This window comes from Geotrypetes seraphini, chromosome 4 (genome assembly GCF_902459505.1).
Source record: "Geotrypetes seraphini chromosome 4, aGeoSer1.1, whole genome shotgun sequence".
NCBI lineage: Eukaryota > Metazoa > Chordata > Amphibia > Gymnophiona > Dermophiidae > Geotrypetes > Geotrypetes seraphini.
This window is the reverse complement of record NC_047087.1, coordinates 322,882,880-322,905,287: the sequence shown is the minus strand read 5'-3', so window position 1 is coordinate 322,905,287 and position 22,408 is coordinate 322,882,880. Positions and strand designations below refer to the sequence as shown.

The following is a 22,408-nucleotide window of genomic DNA, read 5'->3' as shown; positions in this document are numbered from 1 at the left end:
TTCCCCTAGCATCTCTGTCTCCTTCCCTTCCCATCCCTTCTCCTGGCATTTCTCTCCTCTCACCAAAATATTTCAGCACGCCAGAATACCAATCCTTGGTTTAGCCCAGAATTAGCCCTAATCAAAAAACAACTACGTTCACTGGAGCGAAAATGGAGAAAAGACAAAAAACCACTAAATCTTTCAAAATTTAAAGACCATGCAAATTACTTTAGGGAAAAAATAATACAGGCTAAATCGAAATATTACTCTAAACAAATCACTCAGGCTAAAAACTCATCAGTTCTATATAATATTTTAAAATCAATTAGTCATCAATCTAAAAATTTTTCACAGGATATTAAATCTCAGCCAACTGCGCAAGAATTAGCAGATAGTTTCATGGATAAGATTAAAAAAATAAGAAATAGCTTCTCATCTCAACAACAATCTATAACCTCATTAGATCATGAAACTAGTTTATCACTCACCTCAAAATGCTCTCAATTTAAAATTCCCAGTCTTAAGGAACTAGAATTGATCATCAAAACCATTAATCATAAAGGAACATTCAATGAATCAATTTCCCCCATCATTCTCAAGAAATACTTTTCAATATTTGGTCCCTATATACACACTTTAATCAAATGCAGTTTACAACAAAGTAAAGTGCCCTCAGACTGGAAAAAATCTACGATACGACCAGTTATCAAAGATCAAAAAATAGGATCAGAAATTAAAACTAATTACAGACCAATTGCTAATATTCCATTTTTAGCTAAAACAATTGAAAAAATTGTATTTAACCAACTAACAGAATACATCGAAAAAACCAACATCTTGCACCCAAACCAAACAGGATTTAGACAAAATCATTCTACGGAACACTCACTAATTGGTATGACTACGTCTTTAATTTATCACTTAGATCACCACTCATCTGTTATCTTGATTTCCCTTGATTTATCATCTGCATTCGACACTATTGATCACTGTCTTTTAATAAATAGACTTAAGACAATCGGTTTAACCGACCAAGTTCTGCTCTGGTTTCAATCGTACTTCAATAACCGTTCTTCAACTGTCTCATTCAACGATTCAACATCAAAAAGCTATTCACTTCCCTATGGAATCCCACAAGGATCAATATTATCGCCTATTCTATTTAATATTTTCTTAGCTCCTTTGATGACATTATGTCAGTCCATAGGATTTACAGTATTCGCGTATGCAGATGATATACAATTATTACACCCAATTAATACCAAAAATCCAAATGAAATAGTAATAATTAATGACAAACTGGATCAAATCCAATATTGGCTTGAAAATAATAAATTATCTTTAAACATCCAGAAAACTAACACTATGTTCTTTCCATGGAAAGAAGACGAAACACTTTCCTTTCCTATATCTATTAAGGGTATTCCTTTGCAAATAGCCAAAAACATTAGGATCTTAGGAGTAATATTCGACAACAAATTATCTTTTCATGACCATATAAGCCAAGTGGTCAAGTCAACCTTTTACAGACTCCGTCAGATTCGATCTATATCAAAATTTTTATGTACTCAATCTCTGAATATCCTACTTCATTCTCTTGTAATTTCCAAACTCGACTATTGCAATTCACTATTTATTGGTTTGCCACAAAAAGAAATTAGACGATTACAGATAATACAGAACGCCTCCATTAAAATTATATATAATGCTAAAAAATTTGACCATGTGTCACCTTTACTCAAGAAAGCACATTGGCTTCCGGTCGCACACCGTATCATTTACAAACAATGCCTACTTACACATAAAACTTTAGAATCTAAAACTCCTGCCTTTATCTATAGAGTATTAATACCGTATACTTCTTCTAGATCTCTCAGATCACAGGATCAACATCTCTTAGCAATCCCCTCATTGAAAGTCATCAATACAAGACGTACCACAATCTTCTCTATAACAGCCCCTCAGTCCTGGAATAACCTCCCACTCTACCTAAGACTAGAAAAAAATTTAGGAAAATTTAAAGCTCTTCTTAAAAGCTTCTTATTTATAGATGCATTTAATGATTAAGTCTACTAATGACTAAATCTCTCTGCTTTGTCAAGCTAATTCTTTGAATTTATTGTCTACCCATCCTAATGTATTTTCCTTGAATTTTTAAACATAATGACTGTATGTAACCCTCGAATTAAATAATTTTCCTTATGTCTTAGTATTGTTAGTTAAATCCCATTTAAGGTTTAATTTTTTTTTTTTTTTTTTTTGTATTTGTATTTATTGTAAATGATATATTAATCAATTTGTACATCGCCTAGAAATGTGAATAGGCGATAAATCAAGACATTTAATAAACTTGGAAACTTGGAAACTTGGATCCATGCTCTGATCAGCTGGCCTCCCTCCCTGCTCTGGCTCTTTTGGTCCCTCCCTCCTCTGGCATCCCTCCCTCCCTCTCTTCTCTGGAATCCTTCCATCCCTCCCTCCTTTGGCATCCATCCTTCCCTCCCTTCTCTGGCATCCATCCTTCCCTCCCTTCTCTGGCATCCATCTACCCATCACTCCCTTCCTCCATGCTCTGGCATTCATCCATCCATCCATCCCTCCCTACTCTGGCATCCATCCATCCATCACTCAATTGTTCCATTCCTCCCTGCCTTGACATCCATCCACCTTCCTCCTTGTTCTAGCGTCCATGTATCCATCTCTCCATGCTCTGGAAGCCATCTATCTACCCCTCCCTCCCTTCATGCTCTGGCACCCATTCATCCTTCAAGTTTCAAGTTTAAGTTTCAAGTTTATTTTTAACTTATTGAATCGCTTAATTTAATTTGCTAAGCGATTTACATTACATTACATTACATTACATTAGTGATTTCTATTCCGCTTGTGCCTTGCGGTTCTAAGCGGATTACATTAGAATATGGCTGGTCATTTCCAGGCGATGACAATACAATTATTTGTATAACTTTACAAACTTTGCATACCTAACTTTACATAACTTTTCGTACATAACTTTACATAACTTTACGTGGTGTTACTTTGTGTTACTTTACATTATCCTTACCGTGCTTGCATAACTTGCATTAAGTTTACATAATTTATCTTACATTAAGTTTACATAATTTATCTTACATAATTTATTTTACATAACTTTACAAGACTTTACGTAGAGTTATTTTATGTTATTTTACCTTATTATTCCAATACATTGCATAACTTACATTACATGATATTACAAGGCATAACCTTATGTTATATTACAACGCATAACCTTATGTTACATTACATAACATTACAAAGCATAATCTTATGTTACCAAAAAGATCGTCTGTTCCTAGGTTTTTATATCTGATTTTTCGGTATTTGGGGAAACTGTTTCTAGATATGAATTGGCTTTTCGCCCGTTGCTACTAGATTAGCTGTTGCCTATGGGGACGAGATTGCAGTTGGTTGTGAGTTGCAGGAGGTTATGAAGGGGGAGAAGATGATGGTAGATTATAATATTGGAATATGTTTTTTGAATAGTATGGTTTTTATATCTTTTCGAAACGCTTTGTAGTCCGTAGTTGTGGTCAGCAGCTTGGATATGATGGGGTCAATTTTCGCGGCCTGTGTAGCAAGTAGGTTGTCATATAGCTTTTTGCGTTTTGTGCCTTTGAGTGAGGGGTAGGTGAATGGGGTCTGGGTTCTCCTTACTCTAGTTGAGAGGTTTCGGGTTAGGCGGCTGTTTAGGTAGAGAGGTGCTGTTCCGTTTAGTGCTTTGAATAATAGACAGTATAGTTTGAATTGAGTTCTTGCTTGTATCGGTAGCCAGTGTGAGTCGAGATAGGCATTAGTGATGTGATCGTATTTTCCTAGCGAGTAGATAAGTCTGAGTGCTGTGTTCTGTACTGTCTGTAATTGTTTGGTCATGTAAGCGGGGCAGGGTAGGTAAAGGCTGTTGCAGTAGTCTACAAGTCCTAGTACAAGTGATTGGACTAAGATCCTGTATTGTATTTTGTCAAAGAATTTTCTTATTTTTCGCAGGTTGCGCATGGTGTAGAAGGCTTTTTGGATGGTTTTGTTAGTATGAGTCTGCATTGTGCATCTCCTGTCTATCGTTACTCCCAGGATTTTGAGTGCTGGCTGTATTGGGTATGTGATTGCATTTGTCATCAGATCAGTTAAGGTAGGTTCTTTGTCTTTTTCTAGCAGCAGGAATTTGGTTTTATCCGTGTTCAGTTTCAGTTTGTGGTTGGTCATCCATGTTTCTACCGTTTCCAGAGTTTTTTTCAGTCGTCCTGATGAGTTGGGGTCTTGGGTATTGAAGGGGAGAAGGATTGTTATGTCGTCTGCGTAGCTGAATGAGACTATATTTAGGGAGTCTAGAGTGGTGCCCAGTGAGGATACGTAGAGGTTGAAAAGTATGGGTGATAATGGAGATCCTTGTGGTACTCCACAGGGGTTTGACCAAGGGTCAGATATGTGGTCTTTTGTCTTTACTTTATAAGTTCTAGTTTTAAGGAAGCCTTGGAACCAGTTGAGTACCAAACCTGTGATCCCTATGGCTTCTAGTATCTGGAGTAGTATGTTGTGATCCACTAGGTCGAAAGCTGCTGAAAGATCTAGTTGGATAAGTAGTATCCTGTTCCCTTTGCTGAGGTGTTGGTGGGCTATATCCATTAGAGATACAAGTAGTGTCTCTGTGCTGTGGTTTTTTCTGAATCCTGATTGTGATGGGTGTAGTATGTTGTGGTCTTCTAAGTAGTTGGTGAGGTATTGTGCTACAAGACCTTCTTGTAGTTTGATATATAATGGGATTGAAGCGATGGGTCTGTGGTTGGCTGGATTATTGTTTGGAGCTTTGGGATCTTTCGGTATGGGGGTGATAATAATCTCGCCTAGTTCTGGTGGGAAGTGACCATCTGTGAACGTGGATTGTAGCCAGTTCATGAGGTTAGCTTTGAACTTGATGGATGCGGTTGTTAGCAGGTACGATGGGCAGCTGTTTAGGTCACAAGAAGTTTTACTATATTTGTTGTATAGTCGAGTCATGTCGTTCCATTGTACTTTGGGGAAGTTAGTCCAGGTTCTGTCAGCTACTATGGCTTCATCTATTGTTGGTGTTGTTGTAATCTCATCGAGGAGGGTTAGTGAATTGTTGAATGTGGATCTGATATTGGTGATTTTGTGCTTGAAGTAGTCTGCTAATTGGTGGGCTGAAGGAGATTGGTTTCCTTGAGTAGCTAGGAAAGGTTTGGTGTCCGTGAGTTTTCTTACAATATTGAAGAGTATTTTTGAGTCTGGGTTTTCAGTGCCTATTAGTTTGGAGTAGTATGCTTTCCTTTTTTCCTTTAGTTTGATATTATATTGTTTGATTTGGATTCTCCATGCTACTTTTGTTTGGTCTTGTTTCTGTTTTTTCCATATTCTTTCGAGGTGTCTGCATTGTCTTTTTAAATGGAGAAGTTCGGCGTCGAACCATTTGTCTGAAGGTCTACAGATTTTGTTTTTTGTTTTTATTGGTGCTAGCTCGTTCAAAGTAGCTTCGCTAAGGGTACGCCAGTGAGTTACAAATTCTTTGTAACTCACTGGAAAAAAAGGTGTACACATTAGATTATTTATAAAAGATCCCTCCCTGCTCTGGCATTCATCCATCCCTCCCTCCCTGCTCTGGCATCTATCCATCGCTCCATTCCTCCCTCCATGCTCTGGTATCCATCCATCTATGCATCCCTCCATGCTCTAGCATCCATTCCTTCTCCCCCCTCCAATGCACTACCTTAACATCCCTGGTGGTCTAATGGCCTCTTTAGGGGCAAGAAAGAACCTAACTTTTTCCTGCCCCTGCTGCTATAGCCGCCACTGCTGCTCTGAAGATTTTCAAGATGGCTCCTGAGACTTCATGCAGCAGCCTTGCAAGACTTTGTGAAGTCTCGCAAGGCTGTCACACCTATTGTGAGGTTGTCTATCCTATTGCAGATTTTGGTGTCATCCGCAAAAAAGGCAAACCTTAGCAGACAACCCTTCTGTAGATTCCTGGACCAATTCGAGCACACAGATATTAAAAATAATGGCCCCCATCAAATTAAGAAAAATGAGAAAAAAAAACTTGGAAGGTTGGTTTGATGCTGAGTTAGGAACAGCGAAACGGGAGTTACGAAAACTTGAAAGACAATAGCTGAAATCAGTAGATAGCAAAGGGAGAGTGAATTCGAGACAAAAATTAAAAGAATATAAAAACTAATAACTATAAACGCACAAATTTTTATGTACAAAAAATTGGCTCTCCAAACATGATATACAGGTCTTTTCCCGCCCCATCATAAACTCCCCACCATCAGCCGATGCTCTGGCTGAATTTTTTAACAACAAAATCAACAACCTAAGATGTAATCTATTGGTCTCCACAACCAACCATTTGAACTACCCAGTTGCTCAACACAAAGACGAACTTAGGAATAATTTTTCTATTCCCACCTGGCAACAATTCTGCAAATTTTATTCGAAATATGTTGATTCCTACTGCAAATTAGACTGTTGCCCACCAAACATCATGAAAGTCGCCTTCAAAGCCAAGTTACACAATAAAAACTTGCCGATATGAAAGATACCTGGACAGAACTCTTGCTTTCCAAGCAGCTCAACAGAACGATTGGCTGGGAAACATCATTAAGCACTCCTCATCCTATCTTAGTTTTAGAAAACTAGTAAAAACAAACTTGTTTAACTGATTTGTAACCTAAGAACTCTTCAAGCCTTATCTCTGTATTCTACTGACTCTACATTGTGACTATTTCTCTGACTAGCTCTATCACCTTCTTACATGTTGTACTCGATGTCTTTCATTGTGACTGATTGGCTGATTGTCCAGCTCTTCTTGTTGTAAACCGCCTCGAACAACTATGGCTTTGGCGGTATAGAAGAATAAAATTATTATTATTATTATGCAATATTCCTTACAAAAATATTGAAAAGAACCAGGCCAAGAACTGATCCTTGTTAAAAACCCTTTTTTAGAATTTCATTTATCACTACCCTCTGTTACCTTCCAGTCAACCACTTCAAAACCCAGTCAGTCACATTTTAGGGTCCATACTAAGGGCACTCAGTTTATTTCTTGGTCACCATATCAAAGCTTTGCACTTCTATAAGCTGGGACTAACTTTACATGCTGTTTATAGAACAGCGCTGAGCAGTTTTTTTAAGGTGCCATATTTAAAATTTAGTCCTATCTATATGGTTTGTAGATAATTTTTGTCAGGATTCTTGATTATCTATCTATGGTCTCCTTTAACTAAACAGTGCTAGAAGTTTTTAGCGTGGGTCGGTGAGGTAAACACTCTGACACTCATAGGTGTTTCGGAGCATTTATTTTGCCAGCCTGTGCTAAAAACCTCAAGCACTGTTTAGTAAAACCCAGCCTATATTTCTATTGCTTTTTTATCATTATTATTTGAATTTTGTTCATTGCTCACATAATTGATTAATCTATAAATCTGTAGTAATTAAATTAAATAAAGTCTGTATATCTGAAACTTTAATGCTAGTGGCAGCTGTGCTGTGTAAACTTGAGAACATCATGTTCATTTCATACCCTGCTTTGATTAGGTGATTCTAAGAGCCCCCTTTAGTTCCCCTGGCATGAAACTCCTCATATGTCCATGAGCACCCTCTGCCACCAGTATAAGTGTATTTGCATTTATCAAAAGATTGTGCCAGTGCAAATGATCCCTCCTAGACTGGAGTATGGAAATCAGGTGAGTGCCATGAGATGTTATCCATTTGCTAATGCAGAAACTCTTTCTCTCTTCCTAGAATCAGTGGCGCTGCTGAGATTGGCCGACGGAGGGGATAAATGCAAGGGCCGTGTTGAGGTTTTTGTAGATGGGTCTTGGGGAGCAGTCTGTAACGATTCCTGGGACATGGATGATGCAGAGGTTGTGTGCAGAGAGCTGGGCTGTGCACTGGAAGGCTCTCCACAGCTCTCCTATTTTGGGCCTGGAGAAGGGGCCTTCCTGATGTATGATGTACAGTGTACAGGAAATGAATCCTCTTTGTTGGACTGTCCTTATAATGTGTCTACATCGTATGCCTGTGCTGGAGAGAAACATGTGGGTGTGGTATGTGCAGGTAAGTCCAGAAGAAAAAGGTTATTGGTCATCACAAAAGCATCTCCTGTATATCAGGAGGGTGGGCCCAGCTTGCAGCATTAATAATATGCCCGTTTTTTGTAATTTGCAGGGATGCTATGACTGTCATTTGGGATTTCAATATGTCAACCCTCACCCATTGGCATGAGGTTTAGGACTGTGTGGCCTGTGCTTATTCTTTAAACTGCATTACCTCTCTCCAAACATCTATGGAAGAAACTCTCCAAGGCAGGGGATTAGAGGAGTTTTAGTGCTGATACAAGGAGCGTCTGTTCTTTGGGCGGAGGTTATGCAGGCAAATCTTTCACTGACATCCTTTAACCTTCCCTAAACAGATACGGAGTGGGAGAGACGAATATCATAGAAAGTTGGCTTTGTTTCCCATTAACCCCTTGGTTCTCTATATGGCACCCAAAATTGCGAGTGATCCTGGATATGCGCACAACCGAATTGAAGACTCAGAGGAGACATGATAGAGACATGATAGAGACATGATAGAGACATGATAGAGACCTTCAAGATCCTGAGGGGCATCGAAAAGGTTGACAAGGACAGATTTTTCAATTTGAAAGAAACCACAAAAACAAGGGGCCACTCGATGAAATTGAAGGGGGACAGGTTTAGAACAAACGCAAGGAAATTTTTTTTCACACAGAGGGTGATGGACACATGGAACACCCTTCCGGAGGCCGTGATAGGAAATAGCACAGTACAGGGTTTCAAGGAAGACCTGGATAGGTTCCTGGAGGACAAAGGGATTGAGGGATACAGATAAGAGCAGTGGAAGGTTTAGAGATAAATGTAGAGGTAGGTATAAAATTAGTCAGGGACTGCTGCTCAGGCAATATGCCTGATGGGCCGCCGCGTGAGTGGACCGCTGGGCGGGATGGACCTCTGGTCTGCCCTGGCGGAGGCGACTACTTATGTTCTTATGTTCTTATGAAGAATCTGCCAATTTACATTAAAAATCAATTAGAGTTTACCCATGTTATTCTATAATGTCGTACACCTAAAGCCCAAAATTGGGTGTGATCATGGAGGGGCGATGGGCTCCGTAATATAGAATTCCAGTGACGTGCTCAAAGTTGGGAGTGCGAATCCCCATTAGATGCTGTTCTATAAATGGTGCTTGTCCTGCAGTGCCCTGATTTTTCCCAGCCTCTATATTTTGGCACAGTTTACTACATTCAGCCCTACATGTTTAATAAAACATAACATTCCCCAAGCAACCTTCATGAGTTGCTTCTATCATTTGCAACACCTGCGCAGCCTCTCTCCTTACACTGAGAAGGCAAGTCTGGTCTCAGTTGAGCATGCCGTGATAGCATGAAGACTGGATTACTGTAATGCCCGCTATACTGGTCTGAATGTAAAGGTTCTGCACCAGTTTCAACCAATTGAGAATGCAGTAGCAAGACTAATGGAAGGTTGTAAGCAACGTGATCACATCACACCAGCTTTGCAAAAATTTAATACTGGCTACCAGTACGATATATAATACTGGCTACCAGTACGACATTTAAAACTTTGTCTGATCTTCATGGCCCTCAAAGGAAATGGTCCAGAGTACCGGAAGAACAAGACCTCCTTCTACACACCTTCAAGGTCACTAAGGTCCTCCCAAGTAATATCCCTAACCATACCCTCTCCGAAGGACATCACACTCGCCAGTGAGCCTTCTCTGGAGTAGACCCCACACGTGAAATTCACTCCCTGAAAGGCTTCGCTTAGCAGAAGACTATCTCTACTTCAGGAGGAAGCAGGAGAAAACTCAGCTCCACCCAGGCCTTTAATTGAAGAAGTAACTAACTTGCTAGTCGCACACACAAGGAGGGACCCTTGGCTGCACATACCATAACACTCCTACCTTAGATGAGATCATTTTCAAGAGTCAGTCTGACCTCATGTGCAGCTTTCTTTAAATTAGTCCCCTTACTGTCTAACCCTTATCTTAATTTATTCTTGATTAGGTTACTACAATCAAGAAAAAATTAAGTTAAGGGTTATTTTTGAAATTGGATTAAAATTGAAGTTTTGACTTGAAGTGAAGATTCTATTTTAAAAAATAATAATAATAATAATAATAACTTTATTCTTGTATACCGCAATACCATGGAAGTTCAATGCGGTTAACAATAGAAGAGACTGTACATTTACAGCGATGATACATATTACAGTGTTGTTACATTTACAGCGAAGTTACATAAATAGCAGTAATAAAAAGGCATATACTAAGGAAGAGACAGTACGTATATAGCGATGTTACATGTTATAGTGGAGTTACATGTTATAATGGAGGCAATGAAAAGTCAGGGCAATTAGATAAAACAGAGATTGAGAAAGAGAGGCCATAGTGGCTTGGGAGGGGGGCGTAGTCAGAGGGAATGGAGGCATGTCGAGGTCAGGAGGGTGCAGGGAAGGAGGGAAGGCAGCGTTAGCGGAATTTGTCGAAGAGGTAGGTTTTTAGTGACTTCCTGAACAGGTGGTAGGGCGGGGAGTTGGAGATGAGGGCGGTAAGGCAATTGTTCCATTTGCCCGCTTGGAATGCTAGGGTTCTATCAATGAATCTCTTGTAGAGGCAGCCTTTTAGGGAGGGAAAGGTGAATAGGTGGGCGTTTCGTGTGCGAGAGGGGCCTGCTATTTCAAGGTGCTCAGACAAGTAGATTTTTGAAAGAGTTTTGAAACAGAGGCAGGAGAACTTAAAGATGATCCTTGCCTCTACTGGAAGCCAATGGAGTTTGGTGTAGTAGGGGCTAACATGGTCGTATTTTTTGAGATCATAGATGAGGCGGACTTTGGATCAATGAATAATGGATCAATGAATAATGGATCAATGAATAATGGATCAATGAATAATGAAGTGACAGGGCTAATACAAAGACTAATTTGGAGGAAGGAAGAGACAAAGACCAGGTTGGAGGCAGAGGGTGAAACTGTGGGTCCAGCATCTCTCCTTCTCTGATGGAGAGAGGGAGATATGCCAGACCATGGGAGGGGTGCAGGGGATAGAGAGGGAGAATATCTGGACCCGGGGTGTTGGAAGAAGGGGAATGAAAGAGCACTAACAAGAGAAGCTGGGCATGGAGTAAGAATAGAGGTGGGGACACAGGAAATTCTGGAAAGGGGGTGGATAGGGACACTAAGAACATAGATGCTGAACAGGGATACAGAGGAGAGATGCTGGCCAGGACAGATAGGGAAGCAGAAAGAAGAAATGCCAAGGACTTTTGTGTTACAGGGGTATTTTGTTGGGGCAATTTATCCATAGGCATGACCAACACTCTCTCCCTGGTCTTTCTGGTAGGAACTCATTCAAAGAGGCCAATATCAGTGCCCTATAGAGAATTGCACCTCTTTGAAAGATAGGTGCTGGAAATGTAGGTTTTCCGGGCCTACATTTCTGGCGCCTATCTTTGTTGTCAATCGCGTCTGCGTTGCCACTTTAGGCTGTCTAATGACACTTCTGGTGTTAGCAATGCTCACAGTGGCGTTAGGCAGCCTAAAGCGCCTACATAGGTACGATTTCAGCACATATTATTTAGGCGCCAGTAGGTGCTTTAACGTTGTGGGTTTGTTTGTTTTTTTGTTATTTTTAATGGCTTTTGTTAATGAACTTAGGCACCAGTAGGGGACCTACCAGCACCTAAGTTAGGCACTGTTTCTAGAATTTCCCCCTTAGTTTCTATCTGTAGTGAATTTGCAGAGTCCATTGAATCCCAAATCCTACCATGGAGGAGACCCTTCATATAATGCATCTACTCTTTCCATTGTAGGTATTGCCAAGGGCTCTGAACCTACTCCAACAGGTAAGCTTGGACTTGATCTGCTTGTATTATGGTTCTTTGCAGTTAACAACTGAGATACTAACCATTCGTAGCAAGATCATAATAAATTAGTCAAAATATTTCCCGAACAGGTGAGTTTTCAACAATTTTCTAAAAACTAAATAAGAAGTAGAGATTGATATATAAGTACTAGCTTGTTTATCCCACATAGCTGCCAAATATGCCAAAGATCTATTGCTGCTTTTGACACTGTTGATCACCACCTACTCCTTGATATGCTGTTCTCACTTGGATTTGGGAGCTCTGTTCTGTCTTGGGTTTCTTCTTTTCTCTCGAATTACACTTGTTAGTGTATGCTCTGGTGGTTTCTTGTCCACCACAGTCCCACTATCAGTTGGTGTACCTCAGATAGGGTTACCAGACGTCTGGATTTCCTCGGACATGTCTTCCTTTTCGAGGACATGTCCGGGGGTCCCGACGACTTTTCAAAACCCGACACTTTGTCCGAGTTTTGAAAACCTTCCTCGAAATTGTCAGGCAGGAGGGCATCTGTTCATGTGTGGATGCCCTCCTGCCTGAAGAAAGCAGGCAGCAGGGGCAGGGCTTTGGTGGGGCTAGGGTGGGATTGGGGGCGGGACTGGGGCATAACGGGGCGGGGATGGGTGGAACTGGGCAGGCTTGGGGGTGGGTCTAGGGGTCCAGATTTTACTAAAGTAAAATTTGGTAACCCTAGCTCCTAAATATATAACTGACCTCTTCACCTTCTCAACCAATAGACATAAGAGAAGTGCACACCTGAAGTTAATCTCCCCACCAGTTAGAGGATGTAAATTTAAAAGACACCATCAACATCTTCTCTCTTATCAAGCAGCATTATGGGGCAAAGACCTGGAAAAACTAATTACGCACGCAAATAACTATGGTGAATTTAGAAAACACCTAAAAACATACCTGTTCCTGAAGTACCTAGGTAGCTGATCTGCACAATCTTCCATCTCAGTCTCTCCCATAACAACTGATCTCTTAAACTGTTAGCCTCTAATCTCCAACTATGTAAGTTCCACTCAATTTGTAGCATCTTCTAATCATTGTAAACCGCATAGAACTTCACGGTCCTGCGGTATATAAACTGTTATTATTATTATTATAACCTCAGGGCTCAGTTTTAGGATCTCTTCTCTCTATATTTTTGTCCCTTGGTTCTTAAACCTATTCTCCTATCTTTTTGGTGCCATCTTTATGCAGATGACTTCCACATCTACCTTTCTACATCAGAAATTTCACTAGAAATCTAGGCCCAGATCTTAGGCTGCTTGTCTGACGTTGCTGCCTCGATGAAACTGAACCTGGTCAAGACTGAGCTTTTCCCTACACCCACCTCTTCTCTTCCCATGTTCTTTTTCTGTGCCGTGAAAAAGAATCTTCCATAAACAGGCCATTGTGTTCCTACAATACGAAATAACACACAGGGCATGAAAAGAGGATTATATCTAAAGCTAACCTTGTTTAATGTGATCTTCCCAAAGGCCTAAACAACTCACAAGGTAGAAGCTAAGCAGGACAAGTCTAGACATGTGAACAGGTGGAATTGATAATTGGTAAGCCAAAGATAAACGAAGCAAATGAGACGTATTGTAAGGAATAATAAGGTTTGCGGAAGACTTATACGAAGAGCTTTAAATGCCAGAGTTAGAGTCTTGTGTTGAATATGGTATTTAATGGGCAACCAGTGGTATTTCTTGAGCAATGGAGTCACATGATCAGATCTACAGGCTGATGTCAAAATTCTGATTGCAATATTTAAGAGAAATAACTGGAAGACCAACATAAATCTGACCTATCAATGGAGATCGCTCTGAGGAAAGGGATGTTACTAGTGGTGTGCCTCAAGGTTCTGTTCTTGGGCCTGTTCTTTTTAACATTTTTGTAAACGATATTGCTGAAAGGTTGTCAGGCAAGATTTACCTCTTTGTGGATGATATCAAAATCTGCAAAAGAGTAGACACGCCGGATGGTGTGAAAAAAAACATGAAGAAAGACCTGGCGAAGCTTGAAGAATGGTTTGAAAATTGGCAGCTAAAATTTAATGCTATAAAATGCAAGGTTATGCATTTGGGCTGCAAAAACCAGAGGGAACGGCACAGTTTAGGAGGTGAAGAACTTATGTGCACGACAGAAGAGTGGGGCTTGGGTGTGATTGTATGTGATGATCTTAAGGTGGCCAAATAGGTTGAAAAGGTGACAGTGAAAGCTAGAAGGATGCTAGGGTGCATAGGAAGAGGTTTGGCCAGTAGGAAAAAGGAGGTATTGATGCCTCTGTATAAGACTCTGGTGAGACCTCATTTAGAATATTGTGTACAATTCTGGAGGCCGCACCTTCAAAAAGATATACAAAAGATGGAGTTGGTCCAGAGGAAGGCTACTAAAATGGTGCGTGGTCTTCGTCAAAAGGCGTATGGGGACAGACTTAAAGATCTCAATCTGTATACTTTGGAGGAAATGTGGGAGAGGGGAGTTATGATAGAGATGTTTAAATACCTATGTAATGTAAATGCACATGAGTCAAGTCTCTTTAATCTGAAAGGAATCTCTGCAAGGAGAGGGCATAGGATGAAGTTAAGAAGTGATAGGCTCTGGAGTAATCTAAAGAAATACTTTTTTACAGAAAGGGTGGTAGATGCATGGAACAGTCTCCCAGAAGAGATGGTGAAAACAGAGACTGTGTCTGAATTCAAGAGGGCCTGGGATAGGCACGTAAGATCTCTCGGAGAGAGAAAGAGATAATGGTTACTGCAGATGGGCAGACTAGATGGGCCATTTGGCCTTTATCTGCCATCGTTTCTATGTTTCTTTCCAAATGGCTAATTGTTTCGGTTCACTTACTAATTGTTCTTCTGTCTCTGCATTTGCTAAACCTCTTATCTCTTGCCTCTAGAGTCTGTTCTAGTCAACACATTTTTCTCACTTCTAACTTTACTAATTCAGTCCTAGGCTTTAGCTTCATTATCTAAGATGATGACACAGCACTTCTTGTTCCACTACATTCCTCATCTTCTGTTTCCTCATGTGATCTGCTTAGATTCAATACAGACAATGTGGGATATAGATGTGAAAGATAAATAAATGTCTGGAGGAACTGTCTGCCAACCACATGAAACTGGACTCCTTCAGATCTGTCGCTGTTATCTTCTCTGTGCACCTTATGACATCCTCTTCCCCTCCCTCATCAAACTCAGTGTCCCTTTTAGAGACTTTGTAAAAATCCTTAGAGTCATCCTTGACCAAACATTATCCTTCTATAAAGAGATTGCTAATGTCTCTAGAAGCCTTTTCAAACTACGACAAATGCATTCACTTTCCTCTATTCTCAATTCACCTTGCCATAGGATTCTTGTGCTGTCTTTGGTAATGACTTAGATAGATTATTGTAACTCTGATATCATGGCATGCAATGAACCCAGATCTGACAGCTACTGTAGGTTCTTTCTTTGTCCCTAGGCGACTCGCAATCTTTCTACCAGGGGCAATGGAGGATTAAATGAGTTGCCAAGGATCACAAGAAGTCACAGTGGGACTCGAAACGAGTTCCCAAAGTTCTCAATCCATTGCACTAACCATTCTGCTTGTTTGTGATTTTAGAGTCTCAGCTACAATTGCGCTTGGCCAATGGTGGGAACAGTTGTGCGGGCCGTGTGGAAATTTTCTTTGATGGAGAATGGGGGACAGTGTGCGACGATGACTGGGATAAACCTGATGCCGAGGTGGTGTGCAGACAGCTGGGCTGTGGAGCAGCTGAATCAGTTCTCGAAAGAGCCTATTTTGGGGAAGGAAATGGAAATATTTTGCTGGATGATATCAACTGTGCAGGCAATGAATCCTACATCTGGCTGTGTCCACACAGTGGGTGGAAGCAGCACAACTGTGACCATTATGAAGTTGCCAGTGTTATCTGCTCAGGTACTTTGACATCTCTTCGATAAAACTTTCATCAGAACAAGTTGAAACCTTCCCCACTGTCACTTGGTAGCAAAGGGAGGGTAAGAGCTGATAACCTCTAGGTAAGAAAGTGCTATGTTTCTGTGCACGGTGAACTCTTTCATGTACTTTCTCGGTCTGCGTATGATAGGGAGAGGGATCTGGATTTAGCTCGCACCTTTCTCACTAGTTCAGTACAATTTACTTTCAGGTTCGTTAGATATTTTTCTATCCCTAGAGGGCTTACAAATCCCCCCCCCCCTATATTTAGCCTGTGTTGTTTTAAATGCTGGTCACTACAGGTTTTCTATACCTCATATTCATCACTGGTCTGTACTCCAGCACTGAGTAGATAACGGCTGCAAGCAGTGTCCAGGCTGGTAGCCAAATACTATCTGGAGAACGTCAGAACAGCTTTTAGCAGTCAGTGCTAATTTTCCGTGGCATCATTTCTTGCACGACTGTAGCTTTTCATAGTAACATAGTAGATGATGGCAGATAAAGACCCGAATGGTCCATCCAGTCTGCCCAACCTAATTCAATTTAAATTTTTTAATTTTTTCTTCTTAGCTATTTCTGGACAAGAATCCAAAGCTTTACCCTGTACTGTGCTTGGGTTCCAACTGCCGAAATCTCTGTTAAGACTTACTCCAGCCCACCTACACCCTCCCAACCATTGAAGCCCTCCCCAGCCCATCCTCCACCAAACGGCCATATACAGACACAGACCATGCAAGTCTGCCCAGTACTGGCCTTAGTTCAATATTTAATATTATTTTCTGATTCTAGATCCTTTGTGTTCATCCCACGCTTCTTTGAACTCAGTCACAGTTTTACTCTCCACCACCTCTCTCGGGAGAGCATTCCAGGCATCCACCACCCTCTCCGTAAAGTAGAATTTCCTAACATTGCCTTTGAATCTACCACCCCTCAACCTCAAATTATGTCCTCTGGTTTTACCATTTTCCTTTCTCTGAAAAAGATTTTGTTCTACGTTAATACCCTTCAAGTATTTGAACGTCTGAATCATATCTCCCCTGTCTCTCCTTTCCTCTAGGGTATACATATTCAGGGCTTCCAGTCTCTCCTCATACGTCTTCTGGCGCAAGCCTCCTATCATTTTCGTCGCCCTCCTCTGGACCGCCTCAAGTCTTCTTACGTCTTTCGCCAGATACGGTCTCCAAAACTGAACACAATACTCCAAGTGGGGCCTCACCAATGACCTGTAAAGGGGCATCAACACCTTCTTCCTTCTACTGACTATGCCTCTCTTTATACAGCCCAGCATCCTTCTGGCAGCAGCCACTGCCTTGTCACACTGTTTTTTCGCCTTTAGATCTTCGGACACTATCACCCCAAGGTCCCTCTCCCCGTCCGTGCATATCAGCTTCTCTCCTCCCAGCATATACGGTTCCTTCCTATTATTAATCCTCAAATGCATTACTCTGCATTTCTTTGCATTGAATTTTAGTTGCCAGGCAATAGACCATTCCTCTAAGTTTTGCAGATCCTTTTTCATATTTTCCACTCCCTCTTCGGTGTCTACTCTGTTACAAATCTTGGTATCATCTGCAAAAAGGCACACTTTTCCTTCTATCCTTTCAGCAATGTCACTCACAAACATATTGAACAGGATTGGCCCCAGCACTGATCCCTGAGGGACTCCACTACTCACCTTTCCTTCCTTCAAGCGACTTCCATTAACCACAACCCTCTGGCGTCTGTCCGACAGCCAGTTTCTGACCCAGTTCACCACTTTGGGTCCTAACTTCAGCCCTTCAAGTTTGTTCAACAGCCTCCTATGAGGAACTGTATCAAAGGCTTTGCTGAAATCCAAGTAAATTACATCTAGCATATGTCCTCGATCCAGCTCTCTGGTCACCCAATCAAAAAATTCAATCAGGTTCGTTTGGCACGATTTACCTTTTGTAAAGCCATGTTGCCTCGGATCCTGTAACCCATTAGATTCAAGGAAGTACACTATCCTTTCTTTCAGCAAAACTTCCATTATTTTTCCAACAACTGAAGTGAGGCTCACCGGCCTGTAGTTTCCTACTTCATCCCTGTGACCACTTTTATGAATAGGGACCACATCCGCTCTCCTCCAATCCCCAGGAATCACTCCCGTCTCCAGAGATTTGTTGAACAAGTCTTTAATAGGACTCGCCAGAACCTCTCTGAGCTCCCTTAGTATCCTGGGATGGATCCCGTCTGGTCCCATTGCTTTGTCCACCTTCAGTTTTTCAAGTTGCTCATAAACACCCTCCTCCGTGAACGGCACAGAATCTACTCCATTTTCTCGTGTAACTTTGCTAGACAATCTCGGTCCTTCTCCAGAATTTTCTTCTGTGAACACAGAACAGAAGTATTTGTTTAGCACATTTGCTTTCTCCTCATCACTTTCCACATATTGGTTCCCAGCATCTTTTAGCCTAGCAATTCCATTTTTCATCTTCCTCCTTTCACTAATATATCTGAAAAAATTTTTGTCTCCCTTTTTTACATTTTTAGCCATTTGTTCTTCTGCCTGTGCTTTCTCCAGACGTATCTCTCTCTTGGCTTCTTTCAGTTTCACCCTGTAGTCCTTTCTGCTCTCCTCTTCTTGGTTTTTTATATATTTCACGAACGCCAACTCTTTCGCCTTTATTTTCTCAGCCACTAGGTTGGAGAACCATATTGGCTTCCTTTTTCTCTTGTTTTTATTGATTTTCTTCACATAAAGGTCCGTAGCCATTTTTATCGCTCCTTTCAGCTTAGACCACTGTCTTTCCACTTCTCTTATGTCCTCCCATCCTAACAGCTCTTTCTTCAGGTACTCTCCCATAGCATTAAAGTCCGTACATTTGAAATCTAGGACTTTAAGTATCGTGCGGCCGCTCTCCACTTTAGCCGTTATATCAAACCAAACCGTTTGATGATTGCTACTTCCCTGGTGAGCACCCACTCGAACATTAGAGATACTCTCCATTTGTGAGGACCAGATCCAATATCGCTTTTTCCCTTGTGGGTTCTGTCACCATTTGTCTGAGCAGAGCCTCTTGAAAGGCAACCACAATCTCCCTACTTCTTTCCGATTCTGCAGACGGAACATTCCAGTCCGCATCCGGCAGGTTGAAATCTCCCAACAGCAGAACCTCCTCTTTCCTTCCAAACTTTTGGATATCCACAATCAGATCCTTATCAATTTGCTGCATTGAGTCGGAGGTCTGTAGACTACACCCACATAGATAGAAGTTCCATCTTCTCTTTTCAGAGCAATCCATATCGCTTCTTCCTCTCCCCAGGTCCCTTGCATTTCGGTCGCTTTGATATTGATCTTTACATAGAGAGCTACTCCTCCACCTTTTTGACCATCTCTGTCCTTCCTAGAAAGATTATATCCTGGTATGTTTGCATCCCATCCATGTGATTCACTGAACCATGTCTCTGTGATAGCGACAATATCTAGATCTGCCTCTAACATCAGGGCTTGCAGATCATGAACTTTGTTGCTTAGACTGCGAACATTTGTGGTCATCGCTTTCCAGCTATTTTTCAGCGATAATCTCCTTTTTTGTATGGATTTTTGTTTCATTTCACTTTCCGTTGCAATACTAAGAAATGAGTTGCTGATATTGCTTATGTTGCAGTCTTTACTACCATCACATCTTTTCTTTTGCCGGGGGTGGTCTCTATAATTGTCCTTCATACATACAGCACCCCCACCTTCTAGTTTAAATGCCTAGAAAAATATTGTCTAAATTTCTCTGCAAGGTTTCTTTTTCCTGCTGTAGTAATATGTAGCCCATCAGTGCAATATAGCTTCCTTCCATGTATTTCCCCATCCTCCTATGTACCTGAAGCCTTCTTGATGACACCAGGCTTTGAGCCATCTATTAAAGTCTTCTGTGTTTTTCACTCTTTGCTCTCCCTTTCCATATGCAGGCAGTATTTCAGAAAAAACTAAAGTGTTTACAAAAGGTTTCACGCCCTCACCAAGCTCCCAAAAAGCTTTCTATGCTGCAAGTGTGGAGTTGTTGGCCAGGTCATTTGTTCCCAGATGGATGACAACATCAGTGTAAAAATCCTTAGTTTCTTCCTTAATTATAGTCTGTATTTGCCTGGAACTCCTGGTAGCTGAGGATCCTGGAAGACATTTCACTATTTTGGTCTCCTCGCCTTGTGTTCCAAGGTTAATGCCTCTGATGATGGAATCCCCCAACAGTAATAGTTTTTTTGGCCTTTTTATTTGTGTTTAAGGTGTGCTTGCTTTCTTGAGTTACCTTCATTGGTTCCAGTCCCACCTCCCTTCTGTTTTCTTGAGTATTGCAGTGCACTAGTGGAGCGAAGGAATTCTGTAGAGGTAATATTTGTGAAGGTGGATGTTTCTGTGTTACATGTCGCAGTCTTCCTGAGCCTACTGTGACCCATTTATTCCTGGGCTGTTTTATTCTTTGAGGTAGAGGTGGTAAGTTGGTATGATTTTGTGGAGTGATGAAAGCTGCTTTAATTGTATTCAATTCCTGTTTAAGTTTGCAGAGCTCCTCCTTAATACTAGCAAGTTGAAGACAGATGGGGCAAGCCTTAAGCCTCCAAATAGTATGTCTTGGAATTAAAGCGCCACAGTGATTGCATAGAATAAAGGTCATCTTAATTGGTTGTGAAGTGACTTGATTTGAGTAGTCCTGATTATTTGGGTCTCTATATATGGTGGGACTATAAGTCTTACCTTATTCCTATGAAGAGGAAGAGGAAATAAGATTTAACAGAGGAAAGAGAAGGGTTTATTTTTTTGTGCTTTTTTTGCTTTTTTTAAGTAAGAAACAGGGAGGAGAAGAGAAATTAAGCAGATATAATGCTGAAAACCAGTGAAAAGAGCAGAATATGAAATGTTGAGCAACTTATCTTATTGAAGTTCACAGGGCAGCCTTGTTCACAGCAATGTCCCAAAGATAATGCAATTAACCTTAGAAGTAAAACAGAGCCCCTCCCTTCTCCACCTAATCAGACACAATGGCTAAAACTAGTAAGTCAGAAATATAGGCTCTATACCACCTAAAACACAGTATTTTAAACAGAAATGCAGGTTCTATAACAAATCAGTGGCTACCCTAAAACACAGGATTTATAACAGGATTTTCCCTACTTTAGTTACCCTGAGCCACAGGCACCAGGATTTAATTAGAGTTAATAAAGTCTTACCCTTATTCCTATGAAGAGGAAGAGGAAATAAGATTTAACAGAGGAAAGAGAAGGGTTTTATTTTTTTGTGCTTTTTTTGTTTTTTTAAGTAAGAAACAGGGAGGAGAAGAGAAATTAAAGAGCAGAATATGAAATGTTGAGCAAAATATCTTATTGAAGTTCACAGGCCTTGTTCACAGGCCTTGTTCATACTTCCTTTTTGGGTGCCAGAGGGTCACCTTTGATTTTCAGTATTTTCTTGAGTCCTTTGGCCTCTCTTATTCAATGTCAATGTCAATGTTATTTCCATGCTGATGATATTTAGCTTGTTTTCCCTCTTAACATCGATCTTTTTCCTCTATAATTCTGTCTCTCAACATAAGTTGGTACTAAATCCACAGAAAGCTGTTGCTAGTCTGGATGACATGTCACTTACCCCAGCCCTTTAGATTTATTTAATATCTCAACTACCCCTGTGACCTCCTTCTGTTACTTAGGAAACCATCTGGTCCTGTCTCTTTCTTTTCAGAAACAATCTTTACTGTTATCAAATCTAGACTTGCCATTCGTTACAAACCTACACTACCTGTGGAGCTATTTTGATGTGTCAAAGTTGCAGCTACTTGAGTGCTACAATGTTGCCTATGCAGATCTTTCTGGGCACCTATTTAAGCATCTCCGGACTTTGCATAATATTCCTGCCAAACTGCTCAGTGGCGTCAAACATTTTGCCCATGTAGCCCTTCTGTTCATTCAATTACACTGGTTTCCCCTTTCAATCTCTATGGGCTTCGGCAGTGGCATAGTGAGGGTGAGAGGTGCCCCTCCCCTGCAAAGAGGCAAATTATCTGCCCCCACCCTCATCTGTCCTTTCCCTTGTTCCTCTTTAACGTTCACAGCACAAGCAGCAACCCCAGCATCGGCTCTTCCTCTGATGTCACTTCCTGGGCACGGGTCTAGGAAGAGATGTCAGAGGAAGAGCTGATGCTGGCATGAGAAGTAGGTCGGGTTGCTGCTCATGCTGTGAACATTAAAGAGGTAGAAGGGAAGGGCGTGTGCCTGTGTGTGGTAGTGGCGGGGAAGGAGCAGGAGGGAAGAGAGGAAGAGAGGTACTGGTGCTCCCACCAACATGGCACCCAGAATAGACTGCCCCCCACCCCTCTTACTACACACTGACTTCGGGGCAGCCACTAGTGTGGGTTTGTAAAAGAGGGGTTAGTGTTACATCCTTTCCTCTTCCCTTACATAGAAACTGATGGCAAATAAAGGCCAAATGGCCCATCCAGTCTGCCCATCCGCAGCATCCACTATCTCTTCCTCTCCTTAAGACATCCCACATTCCTGTCCCACACTTTCTTGAATTCACCACCTCTTCTG

The 22,408-nt window shown here is 41.2% G+C and overlaps 1 protein-coding gene across 1 annotated transcript in view; it reads right to left on the bottom strand.

The window, feature by feature from the left end:
* The window catches only part of DMBT1 (deleted in malignant brain tumors 1), a 572,499-nt gene that overhangs the window by 231,703 nt on the left and 318,388 nt on the right, over positions 1-22,408 (bottom strand). The window contains exons 32-34 of the mRNA XM_033942984.1: positions 22,020-22,046; positions 12,848-12,862; positions 10,151-10,164 (exon numbers count right to left, since the gene is read on the bottom strand). Coding sequence (XP_033798875.1) covers positions 10,151-10,164; positions 12,848-12,862; positions 22,020-22,046 — 56 coding nt within the window. The remainder of the gene's footprint in view (positions 1-10,150; positions 10,165-12,847; positions 12,863-22,019; positions 22,047-22,408) is intronic.